This window comes from Macaca fascicularis, chromosome 10, assembly GCF_037993035.2.
Source record: "Macaca fascicularis isolate 582-1 chromosome 10, T2T-MFA8v1.1".
NCBI lineage: Eukaryota > Metazoa > Chordata > Mammalia > Primates > Cercopithecidae > Macaca > Macaca fascicularis.
Window position 1 is genome coordinate 114,204,187 of NC_088384.1, and position 18,296 is coordinate 114,222,482.

General features: G+C 48.0%; 1 protein-coding gene across 1 annotated transcript; it reads left to right on the forward strand.

The window, feature by feature from the left end:
- The first annotated feature begins 5,750 nt into the window (after positions 1–5,750).
- CIMIP1 (ciliary microtubule inner protein 1) lies at positions 5,751–15,885 on the forward strand. Its single transcript, XM_005569433.5, has 4 exons — positions 5,751–5,881; positions 8,422–8,503; positions 10,282–10,383; positions 15,415–15,885. Exons 1-4 carry the CDS (start codon positions 5,814–5,816, stop codon positions 15,574–15,576), a joined length of 414 nt encoding a protein of 137 aa, XP_005569490.2. The 5' UTR covers positions 5,751–5,813; the 3' UTR covers positions 15,577–15,885.
- The last annotated feature ends 2,411 nt before the right edge of the window (positions 15,886–18,296 follow it).

Here is an 18,296-nt window from a genome sequence, read left to right on the forward strand (position 1 = left end):
TTCTCTGATTCCACATCCCCCTCTGCAAAATAAGAATGATCATAGTCTACGTCATTGGGCTATGATGGGGATGAAATGCAATGACGCTTGGGAATTACTTGTTATTGAAAGTGCTTAATAAATTTCAGCTATTACTTCTGCTACTGTGATCATCAGATTGACAGCTCAACCATGTACACAGGAGTACAAATTTCGCTAGTGCCACCCAGTTGAGTAAACGAATGAATGGATTTTGTAATTTTATGGAAAAGAACCTCCTTCCTCCCACTTCTACCCAATGATCCAGTTTTCTTTCCAAACCTTCTGTCTGACCCTCCATGGGCCACAGAGTCCTCCCCATTGCCATCCCAGTTAAGTAAAATGGTCTGGAATCCTAGAAAATTACTGCACTTAAATTCCCAGTCAAGTTCAGTATTTGTGACTGAAACCTACATCTAACCTTTCAGAGGCAAAAGCTCCATTCCCCGACTGTCCACATTTCCAGCCAGGCTCCTTCCCAGGCATGGAAACTTCAGGGCAGATGGAAACGGGCTGCCCATTGCCAAAGCTCAGAATACCCTCTCCGCCTTCACCACTAATGGCACCTGAAGAGGGCTCCCAGGCATTTCCCACCTTCAATGGCCAGGACCACAGAGTGGGATTCACACTTGGAAATCTAAGTTGGTTCTTTTCCCCTGGCACCAGCTGACTATCTCTTCACACAGGGGTTGGGCTTTTCTCACCTCCTAAGAGCTGGCTTCAGAGATGTCAGGAGGAGGGAGCAGGATGAAATCCACCCTCAGCTTGGTGCGCAGCCTCTCATTGGGGCAGCATTGGATAATTAGGCCAAATAGAGGGCAGGCTTACGAGGGAACTTCCTGGGTGCAGCAGGAGGGGTGCAGCTTTGTTCTTCTTCAATAAGACCCACAGAGTGATGCTAATTGTTACTTTAGGTGTGTGAAGTGGAGACTATTTGTGAAGCAGGAGGGGAGTTCGTGGGCTGTGACTAAAGAGGGCATAATGAGTGTGAAAAGAGAAGAAACTCTGGGTCCCTTAAGCTGAAGCTCAGTTAAGCCATCAAATACATTCCCTGCAAATTGGCACTTTCAGCTCCAGCCTCCATGCTTTTGTTGTGCAGTCGAGGTAATGATCACCCGTGCTGTGAGAAAGGCACGCAGGCTGGCAGAAACCACTCACGGCACAAAGCATTCTTTGGTTTAAAAAAAAAAAAATCATGAAATAAAAAAGAAAGCTGTTTAAGCTTAAAAACTAAAAAAGAAGCGGTTGGCTCCAGTTGTCGACATGTTTTATAAAGCAACAGCAAAATGAAAAAAATAAAAAATAAACTGTCCCAGAGAACTGAGAGAGGGCCAAAAATATTAATACATGGGAACATGGCGAACCTTCTGCAAGCTGTAAATATTTTCTTAGTTTCCCACGTGTAGTCAGCAAGTACGGCAGTTCTTTTTCTCTCTCCGCTCTTCCTGTTGGAAATCTATGTGGAATAACAATTTTGCCAGAAAAAAAAATATTAGGTTGAAGAAATTGTGTCTGCCAGGGGCTCATGAATTGGTTTCATATATCAGAGGGAGGGGGTTTCAACCCCCAGAGTGAGGAAAATGGAGAAGGTTATACAAAACAAAGAAAAAGACCACCAGAGCTTAAAACTAAAAATAGACTTTGATGTATGTGAATGTCTCAACTTGCTGAGCATGGGGCATGGACCAGTGAAGAAATTCACTGAGGGTGGGGTGGCACCAAAGGTTCAAGATGCCCAGCTCAATTTGAATTTCAGACAAGTGAGTGATTTCTTAGTAGAAGTATAGTACAGCCCCATGCAAACTCGAGTTTAACTGGGCATCTTGTATTTTTATTTGCTGAATCCGGCCCTACCGCCAAGTGGGAGACGTATTTCAGTGGTTGGAAGAGGGGCTCCCGGTGGTTCTGCTAACGAAGGATTAATAACGCACATCCTGATTGGACAGAGCGAGCTTGTGGCTCTGTTCATAGTTGGTTGAAACAAAGGAGTCTCAGGGGAGACCCAGAAGGTGGGCGTCTCAGGGTGTCTAGGTCTGTGTGTCAGCTGCAGTGACGTATGGCAGGTTCCAATATGGCCCCACCAGTGCTGCCATAAGGCGAAACTTTGCCTTTTACATAGACACCACCTCAGAAAAAGCTTGACCTGCACTGCTTCCTCAACCCTCACTTACTGCCGAAATTGACAGTCATGCTTCAGCCTTGAAAGTCATCTCGGAAGATAAAGACATCTTCCCTAGTTACCAGAGCGAGGAAGACCCGGAAATGTCGGCTCCCCATCTTCCTCAGGAGTTCTGCCCCTAGGAAGGAAGGAAGAAGGGCTGCCCTCCGAGGCCAGGGTTCCTCACTGAGCCCGTTTTCCCTTCTGCAAAATAGTCACAAAGCCCTCTGCAAGGGGTTGCTGTGACCATCTGTATGAGGTCCTTCTCACATTGCTACAAAGAAATCCCTGAGACTGGGTAATTTATAAAGAAAAGAGGTTTCATTGGCTCACAGTTCTGCAGGCTGTACAAGAAGCACAACGCTGGCATCTGCTTGGCTTCTGGGGAGGCCTCAGGAAGCTGCAATCGAGGCAAAAGAAAAGGGGAGGTAGGTACATCACAGACCAGATCAGGAGCAAGGGCCGGGGGAGGGGCCACACACTTTTAAACATCCAGATCTCGCAAGAACTCACTCACAATAGCAATGACAGTACCCAGGGGATGGTGCTAAACCATTCATGAGAAATTCACCCCTATGATCCAATTACCTCCCATCAGGCCCCACCTCCAACACTGGGGATTAGAATTCAACATGAGATTTGCTGGGAACACAGATCCAGATCCTCTCACCATCAAATCAGAGCAGGCAGGGAAGTGCCCCGCAGGGGCTGGGGAACGCTGGTGCCCTGAGGGTGACCAGGACAGCCTCAGCCTCAGGGCAGAGCCCAGAGGAGCAGTCCCTGGTGAGTGCAGCTCTGTGTCCTCTCTCACCTCTTGAGAAAAAGGGAACCCAGCCTTTGCTGGGGACAGCCTCCAGCCACCAGTCATCCACAGCCTCTCCTTCAACACTGACATGCTCAAGAAGCAAACCCCACTTCCACCCAAAGCCACATGTCCATCTCCCCACATCTTCTCCCAAATCTTAGTGTCTTCGATTGAGGGACCTGCCTGTACCCTGGCGACAAATGTGGTAAACCAGGAGTGAAGCCCTCCATTGTTTGGGAGCCCTACTGTCAGGCTCCTGCAGAGCTCTCTGCCTTTGCTCCTCTCAGCCTCCGCAGATCCCTACAAGTGGGAGGTGTAGTCAGGATCCCCTTTTCCAGATGAGGAAATGGGGGTTCAGAGTTGTTAAGCAATGTGTACAAGGTCATTGAGATGGCACACGGCAAACCCGAGACCTGAGCTATGTTGGATCCCAAAACCTGGCCATTTATCCAGTACTCTACCCATTTCTAGTCCTGGACTCAGGCTACCCTGTGCAGATATTGCCAAGGAGAATGGAGAAGACCAGCAAACTCTTACTCATCCTTGAAAACCCAACTCATTCATCACCTCCTCTGTCCTCTTCTGTCTCATCTGGGGCTGGCTCTGAATCACATATACCCTACTACATTTCATATATAAGGCTGCGTTATCATTTAGTTGCATTCACATCTGCTTACCTGCTAGATCACACTCCTGGATCGCAGAGTGCTTGCTTCTCCATTTCTGCACCCATTTCATTTCTGTGGAACCCTCCAGCTGCACTGGCCTCGTTTGCATTCTTCAAACACCCCATGCTGGTTCTGCCTGGAGAACTATGCCCTGCACCACCCGCTCTGTGGGAAATTCTTCTGATCTTCCACACCAGATGTGTACCCACATGTCTCCTCCTCAGAGAAACCTTCCCTGACCGCCTGTTTAACACAGCCCCGCAGCCCCTGGCCTGTCCCTGCCCCCACTGGCCTCATGCCCTGGTGCGACTCTCTTCCTAGCGCATCATGCCTCTCTCCCTGGCACCAGGTCACACGTGCATTTGTTTCCTGGCTTCATTATCTGTCTTCCCACTCGATGTGCCAGCTCCAGGGAAGCAGAGACCTTGCAGGTCTGACTCCCTCCTGGCACCAGACACATCAAAAGCTCTCAACACACATCCATAGGATGAAGGAACCCTCAGTGTCTGGCGCTGTTAATGAATTTAGTCTTAATTAATCATCTTAACAGAAATGTCTCAAAACCTCCCAAGGAGGAAAGCAGAATTTGTTCTTACTACATAATGGATCATTCTTCCTAGCCATCCACTTATTTCCTCCCAGAATATCTTCCCCTCTGTTGTAAGAATGGTGACCTTGGAGAATAGTCCAGGAAGAAAACCCCAGCTTCCTGCCTAGAGATCTGTCCACCCTCTTGCTAGCCCACTAGCTTGCAGTTGGCTCAGCCGTGGGTCTGGGATGTTATATATTCATTAATTAATCAATTCAGCTCCAATGCCAGCCTCTGCTTGCCCACTCACTAATCCAGCTGAGGGACAGTTGGGACCACCCCAATACTGGGCGTAGGCCAGGCATTTCCAACAACCAAGAAAAGCAACATGTGCTATGAGGGAAAACACACCAGCTGAGCCCCCCTCTAAACACCGCACAAAAGTACAAATCTGTTGATAAGGGAAGAGGCCATGGAGATGAACCAGGGAGAGTCTCAGATACCTAAGTGGTGGATACACACACTGGCGTCCTCCCAGACCAGTGCCCTGGTAATTATCTAGGAGGTAACATGTAGCTCAACTGAATCATGCTTCCTCCTCTCTCAGTTCCCCAAGGCAGGCTCTGGATATCTGCTCATCTCATGGCTGCTAAGCCAGAAAAATGTCCCCCTACCTCGTGTAGATGATTCCCCTTGCTGTTGTCTCAGAGCCATTTTCCAGCTCTAGGTCCACAACAATGGGGTATGGCGGAAACCTAGGGGGTCAATGAGTCAATCAACAAACACTGGCTGAGCACCCCAACGATAGAGTGATTACTGCTTATAGGCAGAGAAAAAGAGTGTGGGGTGGTGGAGTCCGGAGGTAACATTATCCGTGAATCTCATTTAGGGATTGTTACAAAGAGTGGACGCCAACTAAAATGCATATTTTCTCCAAACACATGTGCTGTAATATTTATAGCAGCACTTTTGTGGTGGCCAAAAACTCAATGCAACGTCCATTAGCAAATACTGTTCAGGAGCAGAAATGAACGCTAGGGCCACTCACAGCAATGGGGATGCTCTGTCAATCATGACATTGGGCAAAGGCAGCCAGGCACAAAGGAGAACATCTGGATGTTTCCACGCACACAAAGTTCAAATCATGGTAAAGCTAATCTTTGCAGAGGGAAATCAATGAGAGCCAGGGAGGACGATGACTCTGGGGGCCGCTGGGTGAGGCTGGCAATGATTTGTTTTCTAATCTCCAGGTGGTGTTTACAGGCGAGCCTTCTCTTTGACATACTTAATTAAGCTCTGTACACTTGAAAGTTTGTCCACTTCTAGGTGTGCATACTTCCACTGCAGATTTAAATTTTCAAAGAAGGTTAGGGTGTTAGGTCTGAAGGTTTCCCCGAGGTTTTCCGCAGAGGAGCAAACGGGCTGAGAGGTGGACGAAGGGCCCAAACGTGAGCAAAGGATGGCAGCAAGCCCGCACCCAAGCGAGGCAGCGAAAGCACAGCGACCCCACCCTCGCCAGGTGCTGCGCCATCTCCGCCTCCGAGTCCTGCGTTGCCTGGCAACCGGTCTTCCAGGAGACGCGAGACGCTGAGCCCAGGGCCAGAGCTAGCGGGGCTCACGGAGCCCCCAGGCCTCATGGCGCAGAAACCGCTCAGCACAGCGGCGGCTGAACGCATGAACCTTGTGGCTCAGGATGAGATCTGGTAACGCCTGGGATCCGGTAACGCGGTGGGCTCTTGTTCCCACCTGAAGTGTCCACACCTGGGGTCTCAGTTTCCCCACCAAGTCCAGGAGGTGGTCAACCACTAAACTCGAGGGGTGCGCGCTGAGGATGGTCAGGGGCCTTGAGGAAAGGGGTCAGTGTTAGGGACATGAGAGCGACAGGAGTACCTTTCTCCCTTTCCTTCTCCCTCTCCTGCTGGGCCCACCAGGAAGACGTGAGAGATTGGCTTTCAACAATCAGCACAGATTTGCTTGTTGAAATCCAACTAAAGTGTTCATGTTTTTTGTTTTCTTTTTTTTTTTTTTCTTCAAACCTCAGCATCCAACCAGAATGTGTTCATGTTTTTAGAACTGATTTTTTTTTTTTTTTTGAGATGGAGTCTTGCTCTGCGGCCCAGGCTGGAGTGCAGTGGCACCATCTCGTCTCGCTGCAAACTCTGCCTTCTGGGTTGAAGCAGTTCTCTGCCTTTGCTTCCGGAGTAGCTGGGATTATAGGCGCCCGCCACCACGCCCTGATAATTTTTTTGTATTTTTATTAGAGACGGGCTTTCACCATCTTGGCCAGGCATGTCTTGAACTCCTGATGTCGTGATCCACCCGCGTTAGCCTCCCAAAGTGCTGGGATTATAGACGGGAGTCACCGTGCCTGGCCAAATTTAAAAAAAAAAAAAAAGAAAAAAAGAAAGCAAAAATCCTAATATTTGTTCAATTTGAATGAAATACATGAAAATTCCCTGATTTTCCTGGGTTTTTAAGTAATATATTTTAACTTTAAAGTACATCCATTTTCTAAAAGATGTATGTCTAGCAGACATTTGTCATGGATATTTTAATTGGCATGTTTTCTGCTACGTATCATTGCATCTCTTTGAAGATTTAACTCATATGGGAAGTTACTGATTTAGATGCAAGTAAGTTGTAGTAACAACAATATATACGTGTTTACCTTCTAAACTTCAGTTATCCTATTTACCCTCTCTATAATTTTTACCATTTCCTTGTAAAACCTATATTAGTCACTTCATATGTGTCTTTCAATTGCTTTCACTTCATAAATTTATTTTATGGAAAACTTTATATCATTCTCATAAATAGAAAAACTTTATCATTTGGCATAAAATGCACACCTATTTTTTACAAAATCTTTATCCAAGCGTCCCAATAGAAGATGCTACCACAGCGAATCTGTTTCCTCTGTCTGAAATGCCCCTTCCTCTCTTCTTCACCAGACAAACTTCCACTCATCCTCCAAGACCCAAATCTAAATGGCCCTTCCCCTTTCAACAGGGCCCGTGGTTATTGAACACTTAAATTGTAACTGGTCCAAATGGGATTAAACTGTAAGTGTAAAATGCACAACAAATTACAAAGATTTATTTTTAAGAAAAAGATTATTTGAATGACTGTCAGTCGGGTGCCGTGGCTCACACCTATAATCCCAGCACTTTGGGAGGCCAAGGCAGGGGGATCACCTGAGGTCAGGAGTTGAAGACCAGCCTGGCCAACATGGCAAAAGCCCATCTCTACTAAAAATACAAAATTATGCAGGCATGGTGGTACACGCCTGTAATCCCAGCTACTCAGGAGGCTGAGGCAGGAGAATTGCTTGAACCTGGGAGGCGGAGGGTGCAGTGAGCTGATCATGCCATTGCACTCCAGCCTGGGCAAAAAAAGGCGAAACTCCATCAAAAAAAACAAAGACTGTCACCTGTTTATTCTTATGTTCTTTTTAATGTAGTTAATAGAACATTTAAAATTGTTTATGCAGCTCATATTTGTGGCTTATGTTACATCTTGATTGAAATAGACTCTGCCTTAGATGCTCATGCCCAGGGCAAAGAGTTGACCAGGGCCTCCAAAACTGGGGGGTGGGGATATGCTGATATTGAATAGAAGAATATCGAATATTCTATTTCTTCCAGAATAGAAGAAACTAGAAAACTCAAAATGACTCAGTGTTTAATTCAATGTTCACAAAATGTGGCACGTAAGCTCGTCAACTGCAATGCCACTCAGCTCGTGGGTAGTTAGATATAAACGACATTAGCATGGAGCAAAAGCAAGGCCAGATCAGGATGGGAAAGTGAGGCACTTGGGCTGCAATATTTAGGGAATGCTCCACGTCAAGGTTATGCAGATGCTGTCTCTGCACTTGCAGGAAGCAGGGAGTGAGCGCCTCCTTTACTTTTGCACCTCCTTAAATTTCAGGTCATAAGGGCCTCCAAGATAAGAGGTCTGGTACCTAGAAACCTCCTCAGGCAGAATCGGCCCCAGACCGGCCCTTACCCGGCATACCCTCCCAGCCGTAACAGCCAACCAGCATCTCTCTCTCGTCAGCCGCGTGTCTCCCTTGCTGGCGGGAGGTGCTCAGTGTCAGAGGTTCTCACACTCTCTGGTTCCTCACTCCATTCCTGGTGCAGAACCACTGTCCAGTCAATGTCCGTAGAGAGTGGAAATGTCCCCCACAGAACCCTTGAACCTTTTTCCATGTTGCCCAGCACTCAGAAACTTTCTTTTTCAGGAAATACCGTCTGAAGGCTGAATCGGAAGCACGGCAGAACTGGCCCCAGAAATGGGGGTTTTTAACAACCCCTTTTGAGGAGGTAAACATTTTATGAGCCCCGAGGTTATAGAATCAATCATTTAAAAGAATGAATGATTACAAAGTCTATAATTTGCAAGAATAAAATTAAAGAGCATGTTGTAGGCAAAGATCACTAACTCCGAAACCAGAAGGTTCCTGCCTTTCACAGATTCCTGGGCACTGACCACAGGCCAGGCATGTTCTAGGTGCTTCGGCAGAACCAGCTGATCAAATCTGGACAAGAACCTCGGTGCAGAGACAGGTGCTGTCTTATGCCCATTTACAAATTAGGAAATTGAGCTCCAAGACCTGCAAAGTCACACAACCGATAAGGACCACACTCAGGTGAGAAGCGGCTGGGTCTGACGCCACGGCCACCTGACCTCAGACTTCCCATCTGTAAAGTGGGATGAGAGTCCTCACCTGCCTAACTGAGCGACTGCGAGGTGCAGATACAAGAAGGCCATGGACACCTTGCCCGGCCTCGAAGCCAAGTGACATACGAAGGATTCTTGGGAAAATGCTGTCAGTATTCCCTAAAAATCACAAGTCCAGAAGTCTACAGGGACCAGCTAGGTGACAGAAACAGGAGACAAGGCCAAGCATAATTAATCAGAAGGGGGGGAGACTCAGGCAAAGAGGCCACTGGTCCTGTCCAAAGAGGCAGCCAGCATGAGCCCAGACAAGTGCAACCATATGGGAAGGTCAACTGCATATTCCCATCACTCAAGAGAGTCCAGAAAGCCAGATGTTTACATGAAATCTTCTGAGTCTAGAAATGAAATGCTGCTGTGGGTTCTGGTGGGGTGGTGGCCACCAATCTGCAACCTCTCAAACTTCAGGACAGAACATAAGAGATGCAGAATTAATTAAAATACCGCATCATTCAAAGCATCCATGATTCACAGCAGTGTTAACCCCATTTGTAATTCATCCCACCCGACTAGCTTTGCAATTATGCTGTTCTTAATGAGGTTGTTTTTAATCTTGGAAGGTACCACAATTTGAAATTTTATGCATAGAGTGAGTTCTTATTAATATAATATGCATAAAGAGTCTATATTAATATTCTTTATATGTAATTAAATTGGGTTTTCAAAAACTTGACCTTGCTTTAAAAATTAAAAGGGGGAGTGGAGGCTGTCCTCTAATATGTTAAAATTTGGTCCTGAAAACTTTTTGGCATTTTTTGTTTGTTTGTTGTTGTTTGAGACAGTCTGGATCTGTCACCCAGGCTGGAGTGCAGTGGTGTGATCTCAGCTCACTGCAGCATCCACCTCCAGGCTCAAGCCAATCTGCCACCTTGGTCTCCCAAATAGCTGGGACCACAGGCACATGCCACCATGCCCAGCTAATTTTTGTATTTTTTGTAGAGATGGGGTCTTGCTAAGTTGATCAGGCTGGTCTTGAACTCCTGACCTCAAGCAATCCTCCCACCTCTGCCTCCCAAAGTGTTGGGATTACAGGCATTAGCCACTACACTCAACCCTTTTCGGCATTTAAAAATTTGAGTCCATAAATGGTAACATTTTCTCAAATTCCCCCACAGGGGATGTAAATCAGGAGGCTGCAGTGAGCAGCAGGAGGGGACGGAGATGGGTCTCGGCTTTGGGTGCAGCAGGCCTGCATTGAGGTTCCCACCCTACTTTCCTAACGGTGTAACTAAGACAAGCCTCTGCCTCCTGTTTCCATGCCTCCCTTCTGTGTCTGTAACATGTGCTTTCTAGGGGAAGCAATGGGGAGGACACTTCCCCCAGCTTCATCTGAGGCTTCCTGTCTCTGGGGATTCTGTTTCAGTTGATCAAGTGTGAAGAAGATCTCCCCACCCCAAAGCCCAAAATCGAGCTTCCTGAGCGTTTCCGCATCCGGCCGGTGACCCCAGTGGAGAAGTACATCAAGGTTCGAAACGTTGTTTTTAAATACTCATTTTCCTAAGTAAGAAATAAGCCCCAAGGGAAACCGATGGCTCCAGATGTGCAAAGCCAGTGCTGAAGGTAAGAGCACAGCGGTGCCAGGTGCAGAGTCCAGGTCCACGCCCTTCCCAAACCCAGCCATGGGAAATATTCCAGGCTAAAGTCTACACGTGCGAGTGCCATGACCTCCTGCTCTGCAGAAGCAGAGAGAGGGCAGGAAAACACGGGGTCTTCATGCATCATTTCAGCAAACATTTCCGGGGGGTGGGCAGGAAGGCAGGGCAGGTCCAGGTGGGGGCTCTGGAATCAGACCACCCGATCCCTGTGCTGTTAGGCTGCTCACCTCCTGTGTGGTCTTGGGCAAGTGACTTGACCTCTCTGTGTCTCCCTTGCCTCTCTTATACAATGGAGGTTAATGAAGTACCTACTTCAGGGAGTGCCGCCAGAGTTCAGCGGGGTGCCCAGCATGTTTAGAGAGTGCCGATGACAGTCAGCTATTACTAAGGTGCAATAGCTTGGCTGAGAAAACAGTAATGAACAAGAAGAGAAGACCCCAGCCCACAGGTCTGGTCTAGAGAACCAACATTAACCAAGAAAATCAACACCATTTGGACATGCTGTGCTAGCACCATGGAGGAAACAGGTCGGTGGTACGTCACAGGATAAGAGAGGGCGAGGTTGTCAGGGAAGGTACCCTTTGAGCTGAGGACTGACGGATGACCAGGCACCCGCCCTAGGAAAAGTATTCTAGGCACAGGGAACAGCATGTATGAAAGCCCTGAGGCAGAACACAGGCTGCTATGTTTCAGAAACAGCAAGGCAAGGTGATGTGGTGGGAGCTTGGGTGGAGGGTGGGGGCAGGAGGAGAAGGTGCGGGCAGAGAAAGGATATGAAGGGATAGGAAGAAATATGAAGGGAGAAGTGGGCAGGCTAGAAGAAGGATTGCAATTGGAGTCCAATTTAGAGCAGAAGCCACTGGAGGGTTGTAAGCAGGACCGTGGAAGGGTGAGACCTGCCTATTGGAAAGATGGCTCCGGTTGCTAAGTGGAGAAAAGATTGTGGGGAGAGGGACAGGAGTGACGGGGCAAACCCAGAGAAGAGAGGTCTTAGACGATGCTCTCACCTGAAGCCTGCACCGTGGCGGACATGGCTCAGATCCCTCTAGAACTGTTGAGCTCCATATGTCTCATGGGTCTGTCATTTTGGTCGGGGGTTCTACCCTCTGCCTAGCTACGGAGAAGGTGGTTCTGCGTGCTGACGGGGAGAGCAAATGAAAACCCAAGATGAAGGCCGCAAGGCAAGGGGAGCTCAGCTGCAGCCCTTTGCCTGGCGTGCTCGTGGTCTGATGGGGTAGCTGGCAAGCAGTGAGCATTTGGTGGGCACGCATCTGTGAGCGCCAACGAATGAATGAATGAATGAATGAACGAATGAATGAATGAACGAATGAATGTGCTCCACTGAGTCATGCTGACAGTTTTTCCCCCAAATATAAAGCAATATAGAGCCACTGCTAAAAACTATTTAGAAATACAGCAAAATATAAGATAATTAAAACTCCCATATAGATTCTTACCCATGATTAACGTTTTGGGGGTGTTCCTTCCAGAGGTTTTCCTACACGTCCCTCGACCTGTAAGAGTAACCACCTCACCAGCTCAAACTCTTGTTATTATCTCTTAGCCGCTCACCGTGCTGACCGCTTCACATGGGCTGTCTCATCTTATTTCCGCTGCAGCTCCTGATACTATCATCCTCAAACCCATTGTGCAGATGGGAAAACTGAAGCTAAAAAAAAGCTGAATTCCTTTCCCCGGCCACACAGCAAGTGTGTCTGATTCCAGAGCCCTGCTTTTAAATGTTACCCTCAAATATTCCTCAAATGTATGTCCATGTATATGTATGTACACACACTTGTGCACACACACACATATACAAATCAAACTACACAGGCTGCTTTGTAATCTCATTTTTCCACTTAACAACATACCCTGGGCATCTTTCCATGCAGTTAAAAAAAGCACTCTAAATCACTATTATATTAATGGCTGTGTTTTTCTCCACTGTGTGGATCTGTCATCATTGATTTAACCATCCCCCTGTCCCTGGCCATCGAGGTTGTATCCGGCGTGAGATTTAGGAGAATAATCCTGCAAGGAACACCCTTGTAGACACAGCAATTTGCTCTGGGTCTGTCATTTGCTTGGAATTAGTGCCTACAAAGGTGACTGTTCAGATGAAATGCACCCATTTAGGGAGCTCGCTCTCCTGTGGCCTAGAGCACTGGGCTGGCCAGAGAACAGAGGAAGACAGACTGGGATGTAGGTCGGACATTTTTCCAGAGCTAGGCTTTAATTCTGCCAACTCCCTGCCTCCACCTCCATCCCAAGAATACGGTGGGATCTGCTTAGTGTCTATAGTGTCCCTCAGCCACACGCTGTCCCCACAGATCCCTTGCCTGCCCATGAGGCTGGACTTTCCCTGGGCCTGCTCTGCACAACCACAGTTATTCTCTTTCCAAAGAAAGTGCCCCCACCTAGATACCAGAGAGGTGCCCCTCCTGGAGAATGGGAAGCAGGGAGGAACCATTCAGGCACCAAAACAAACCGAAACATGGTTTTTTCCTGTGAGAGACTCCTGTCTAGGAGCAAGGGCCAGCTGTTAAAGCCACACTCACCAGACAGAGCCTGTGGGGTGGCAGGGGTAAGGAAAAGAACTTTGATTCAGGTGAGAAAGGTCCCCAGACTCTGCTTCCCTCCAAACTTCCTTTCTTGCCCAAGAAATGGTAATGGTGGCCGGACGCAGTGGCTCACGCCTGTAATCCCAGCACTTTGGGAGGCCGAGGCGGGTGGATCACGAGGTCAGGAGATCGAGACCATCCTGGCTAACACGGTGAAACTCCGTCTCTACTAAAAATACAAAAAATTAGCCGGGCGTGGTGGTGGGTGCCTGTTGTCCCAGCTACTTGGGAGGCTGAGGCAGGAGAATGGCATGAACCCAGGAGGCGGAGCTTGCAGTGAGCTGAGATCACGCCACTGCACTCCAGCCTGGGCGACAGAGCAAGACTCCATCTCAAAAAAAAAAAAAAAAGGTAACTGGTTTCTTTCTTCCACCTTCCCATCCTCTCATTGGTGACCAGAGTCTTTAAAAACATATTTATTTTTAATAGGTAACCTTGATACCTAAAAGGCCATTCGATGAGATGCCTCCTTCCCTCTGGACCCCTGGAGCCACTGTCACCCATTTGGCATGCACTCTTGCATAGACAAGGACATCCATGGGCCTCTGGCCTCATTTTCTTATTATATAGCTTGTCCCATACTTTGAATAGTTTCGTGCACCTCTTTTCTCTTAGAAGTTTATCTCATCCTTCTAAACCATTGCATGACACACCACGGTGTGGATGGGCCATAGTGAATGAGCCTCCATGGGTGGATATGCAGCTTATGTCCAATCGTTTGCTATTACAAACAGCTCCACAAGGCATCCCTTGCGCCACCATGGGTGTGTACGTGTGTAGCCATCAGGATATTTTAGAATGAATGCCTCAGGATAGATTTTGGGTCAAAGGGTGTTTGCATCTGCACTTTCAAAAGATAATTGCCAGGCTGGGCGTGGTGGCTCACACCTATAATCCCAACACTTTGGGAGGCCGATGCAGGTGGATCACCTGAGGTCAGGAGCTCGAGACCAACCTGGCCAACATGGTGAAACCCCGTCTCTACTAAAAATATAAAAATTACCTGGGCACGATGACACATGCCTGTAATCACAGCTACTCAGGAGGCTGAGGCAGGAGAATCACTTGAACCCAGGAGGCAGAGGTTGCAGTGAACTGAGATCGTGCCATTGCACTCTAGCCTGGGTGACAGAGCCAGACTCCGGCCTCAAAAAAGGAAAAAAAAGATAATTGCCGTATCGCCCTTACTCCTATAATGCCCTTGTTAACAGTGGCGTTTTCATCTTTTTGCCCCTCTGCTGGGTGAAACATGATGTCTCACAGTGAATTTCAACTGCATTTCTTTTACAAGTTAGATAAAGACTTGGAAGTTAGTCTGTGTGCTCCCAAAGGCCTGGCTGGACAAACAGAATTGAGAGCTGCTTCCCTTCTGAACAATTCTGCTCGTAGCTGGTTCAAAGAAGCTTCTGGCATTCATTGATGACCCACCCTACATGTAGCCTTGCAGGAGACTAATTTTAGGAGTTCATCAAGAGCATATGTTAAGGGTCTTCATCCACAGCAGCAGCCAGCCCACTTGGGACCATCCCTTCCTGCCACCGCCTCACCGGCAGGTTCCATTAGTAAAAGTGAACTCATAACCCCAAGCATAGTAAACCTCTTTATCTCAGTTCTTCTCCTAGAACAAATGTCCCGTACGGTTGCCTTTGTTCAAATCCCCTTATAAGAGCAGAACAGATTATTTCAAAAGAAGGGGAAAACCTGCCTAAACATTTACCTTCATTTTCCAAAAATGTCAAATCTGTCCAAGGAATTGATAAATGAAGTTGTGTGTTTTCATTCCAGATAGAAGCCCATTTTACTTTTGGTTTTTAAAATTAAATTCAATTGCTTTTCATTCCTGTGATCTCTACGGTTTGGAGTGTGTGTGTTTATACAGACGCATATCGTAGAGCCTTCTCATCGAAACAGAGTGATGTACGCCTGCCACAATGCCATCTGACAATAGTGCCATATATTTTATAAAAGGCAGTGAGAACTGTTGTACTTGATATTTCTGCATTTTTTTTTTGCTTTCTTACCAAATAAAAATTATTTTGCTGGAGGTCATGAATTAAATATGTTAGACATTACATGATAAAGAAACGTGTTTGATGTTCATCACTTCCAGGAAAGATGGGAGCCTCTGAGTCCAGCCGATTGGAATGTGCTTGTTTTCAGTACACATCAGGGAGGCTGGCTTTTCTTTTTGTCTTTTCCACCCCTGCCTCACATGCCGATGCTGGATGCCTCGTGTCTCTGTGGCCCAAAGTCACTAAATCCCCTGCATTTCCATTCCAGGTCCTTCCATCCCCGCCAGTCCCACAGACCACCCAGGGCTTCATCGGCTGGAGATCTGCAGTGCCAGGCCTGAACAAGTGCCTAGAGCTGGACGATGAAATCAGAAGCTGCAAAGGTGCTTTTGCGCGAGAGCTGTGCTGGCCCAAGCAGGGCGTGCACTGAATCCAGGCGGAGCTTCTGCCCAGGGGTGGTGCATGTCGGTCGCCAGGCACCCAGGGCCATGCCAGGCAAAGGAAGAGCTCCCCTGAATCCCGAGGACACAGTCCCCTGCGTACTTGCCCATGGGATGTTGCAAAGAACACAAAGTGTGCCTTAGACATTCTTAACTCATCAGCGTCTCCCTTCCAGAATGTTCACGTCCACACCCATTCTTGGCTGATATAAGAATAAGGCTTCTCTCATTTGTTTTTGATACCTTGGGAATTTCTGCGCAGGGCTTTTAAAAAAAAAAAAGTGATTCAACTTTAAAAATATTTGTTTAGGTCCTTCAATGTAGCTTTCCATTGCACCTATCACCATCCTTATTTGTGACAAACTTGTTGATCAGGTGTTTCTCTATCCAGATATCCCTGGGCTTGTTTTTCAGGAAGAATAAAACACTTAGAGAATCTCTTGGCTCTCCTTGCTCAAGAGATCTGCAGTTATTTAACAGCTTTAAAGGCAGGAATGAGCCCAAGGTTTGCCACTGGGCCTAGATTCACAGGAGAAAATGGGCTTCCCAATCCCTCTAAGAAAACCGCTCCTGCTGACCTGTCCCGGCCGCCCCGAGTCCAGCACAGAAAGCTCTGGGCTGCCCAATTGGGCCATTTTCCTGCCCCAAGTACATCAACCCCACAGTTACCATTTTCTTTCTAAACACTGCCTAGCTGTCTCTCTTCTCCTCCTCCTACAAATGGGGGCTGGGGACATGGAGCGTCCACCTGGCCAGAAGGAAAAGCCAGCATGTCCTCAGACCTCATGAACTGGGCCCCAAAAAGTAGGAGAGCAGAGTTTGCAGCAGCCTGTGGGAGCTGGTTTGTGTTTCATTTCCAAGGAGTAGGGGGTTGGCGCACTCTTCAGACCCGGCGCAGACAGGGCGGGAGGGTCTGTGTTCAGTTACCCACCCTCCATGGAGGCACAGGCCTTCCTCCCCTTTGTTGGTCAGGCCTCGCTGTTCCTGGGATGGATTTCTCCATTTATGTGGCTGATGGGGCCTGAGGGGACTTCCATTGGGTGGGACCCATTTACAAGGCCCATCCACCCAAACATGTCCTGTTCACCTTCCTGTCCAGCCACGGGTGGGTGTGCTGGAGCCAACCCAGGAATCCCTCCGCTAATCCCTGTGAGAACCTAAGTCCTCTAAGCTCTGAACACTGGCTGCCACCCCTCTGGCATGTTCCTAAAGGGACTTCATGATTTGAGGGTCACTAAATACCAGGGGACAGAATTCCTATGAAATCTGGGCCCTCCCCTGCAAGCTCTGGGCTCAGAGCCCCCAAATCTCAGAAGCCCCAGCAGAAGAGCTTCTCTTATTCAGGGACTCTGTTCTCTATAAAAGCTACCTGCCTTCCTCTTTCCAAGGTCTGGTTGCAGACACCAACTACTCAGTGCTGAGAACACAGCCGCATAGCAGAAGCCTTCTCCCAGTCACCTAGATGGTGCTGTGTCTCCCCACACCCCTCCTCCAACCCCAAAGTGGGAAACTCCTAGGTTGGTATGGGCTGCCCAGCCCAGAAGAGCTGATACCCAAGAGAACAGCCCTTCAAGGAATCTTGTCGTTACCTCTGAGTATGGTGCCCACACACATCGCTGGGCATAGGGGCCACGGCCATCAAGAAACATCATGGCTCTTTAGGTTCTGAGAAAAGGGGAAGCAAGGTATTTGGATGAATTGTGTCCCCCAGAAAGATATGAAGTCCTAGCATCCAGTACCTGTGGAGGTGAACTTACCTGGAAATAAGGTCATTGCAGATGTGATTAGTTAGATGAAGATGAGGTCTTATAGGAGAGGGGTGGACTCTTCATTCAGTGTGATCGGTGTCCTCATGAGAAGAGGAGAGAGTGACACTCAGGGGGGACACAGCCTGTGGAGACACAGACATGCAGGAGAGGGCACCATGCCACGCCAGAGGCAGAAAGGGGAGGGATGTGTCTACCAGCCACAGAATGCCAACATTTGCAGGCAAACCACAAGAAACCACGAAGAGGCGAGGAAGGATTCTATCCCATAGGTTTCAGAGGGAGCATGGCCCTGCCGATGCCTTGACTTCAAACTTCTGGACTCTCAAATGGTGAGAGAACACATTTCCGTTGCTTTATGCCACCCCATTTGGGGTACTGGGTACAGCAGCCCCAGGAAATGAATATAGCCTTGAGCAGATGTTACCTCCTCCTCTCCTCCCCTACTCAGAAAACATCCTTCTCTGACCATGTGTCTTTCATTGGTCTTGACCCGGGCTGAGTCTATAACAGACAGATCACGTGGCCCCGCAAACCCCAAAGATGTTTCTAATCACCCAGAGGTTTAGCCTGATGTAGACTAAACAATTGAATGCTTGGCCAAGCCTGTCCCTATTAAATCCTAATGTTTTGGCATCCAAGTCATTGCTGCAGGCAAAGCATCTGCCCTTGGAGGAACATTTGTCCCTTCTTGTGATCAGACACCTCCACCACAGTCAAGCAGTGGCCGGAAAGCAGGGTTGCTTTGTACTGATCTCTGTCTCAGCACTGCCCCATTGCCAGAGCAGAGACAGCACCCGCCTGAGTGGGGAATGAACCTCCAATGGCAGGTTGTTGTTTGTTCTAATTCTTGATCACAAAACAAATCTAGGATTCATCATTCATGTCATCTGCATGCCCACAACAGGTGGCAGCAAAAATCTAGCCCAAAAGGTGGCTCCCTT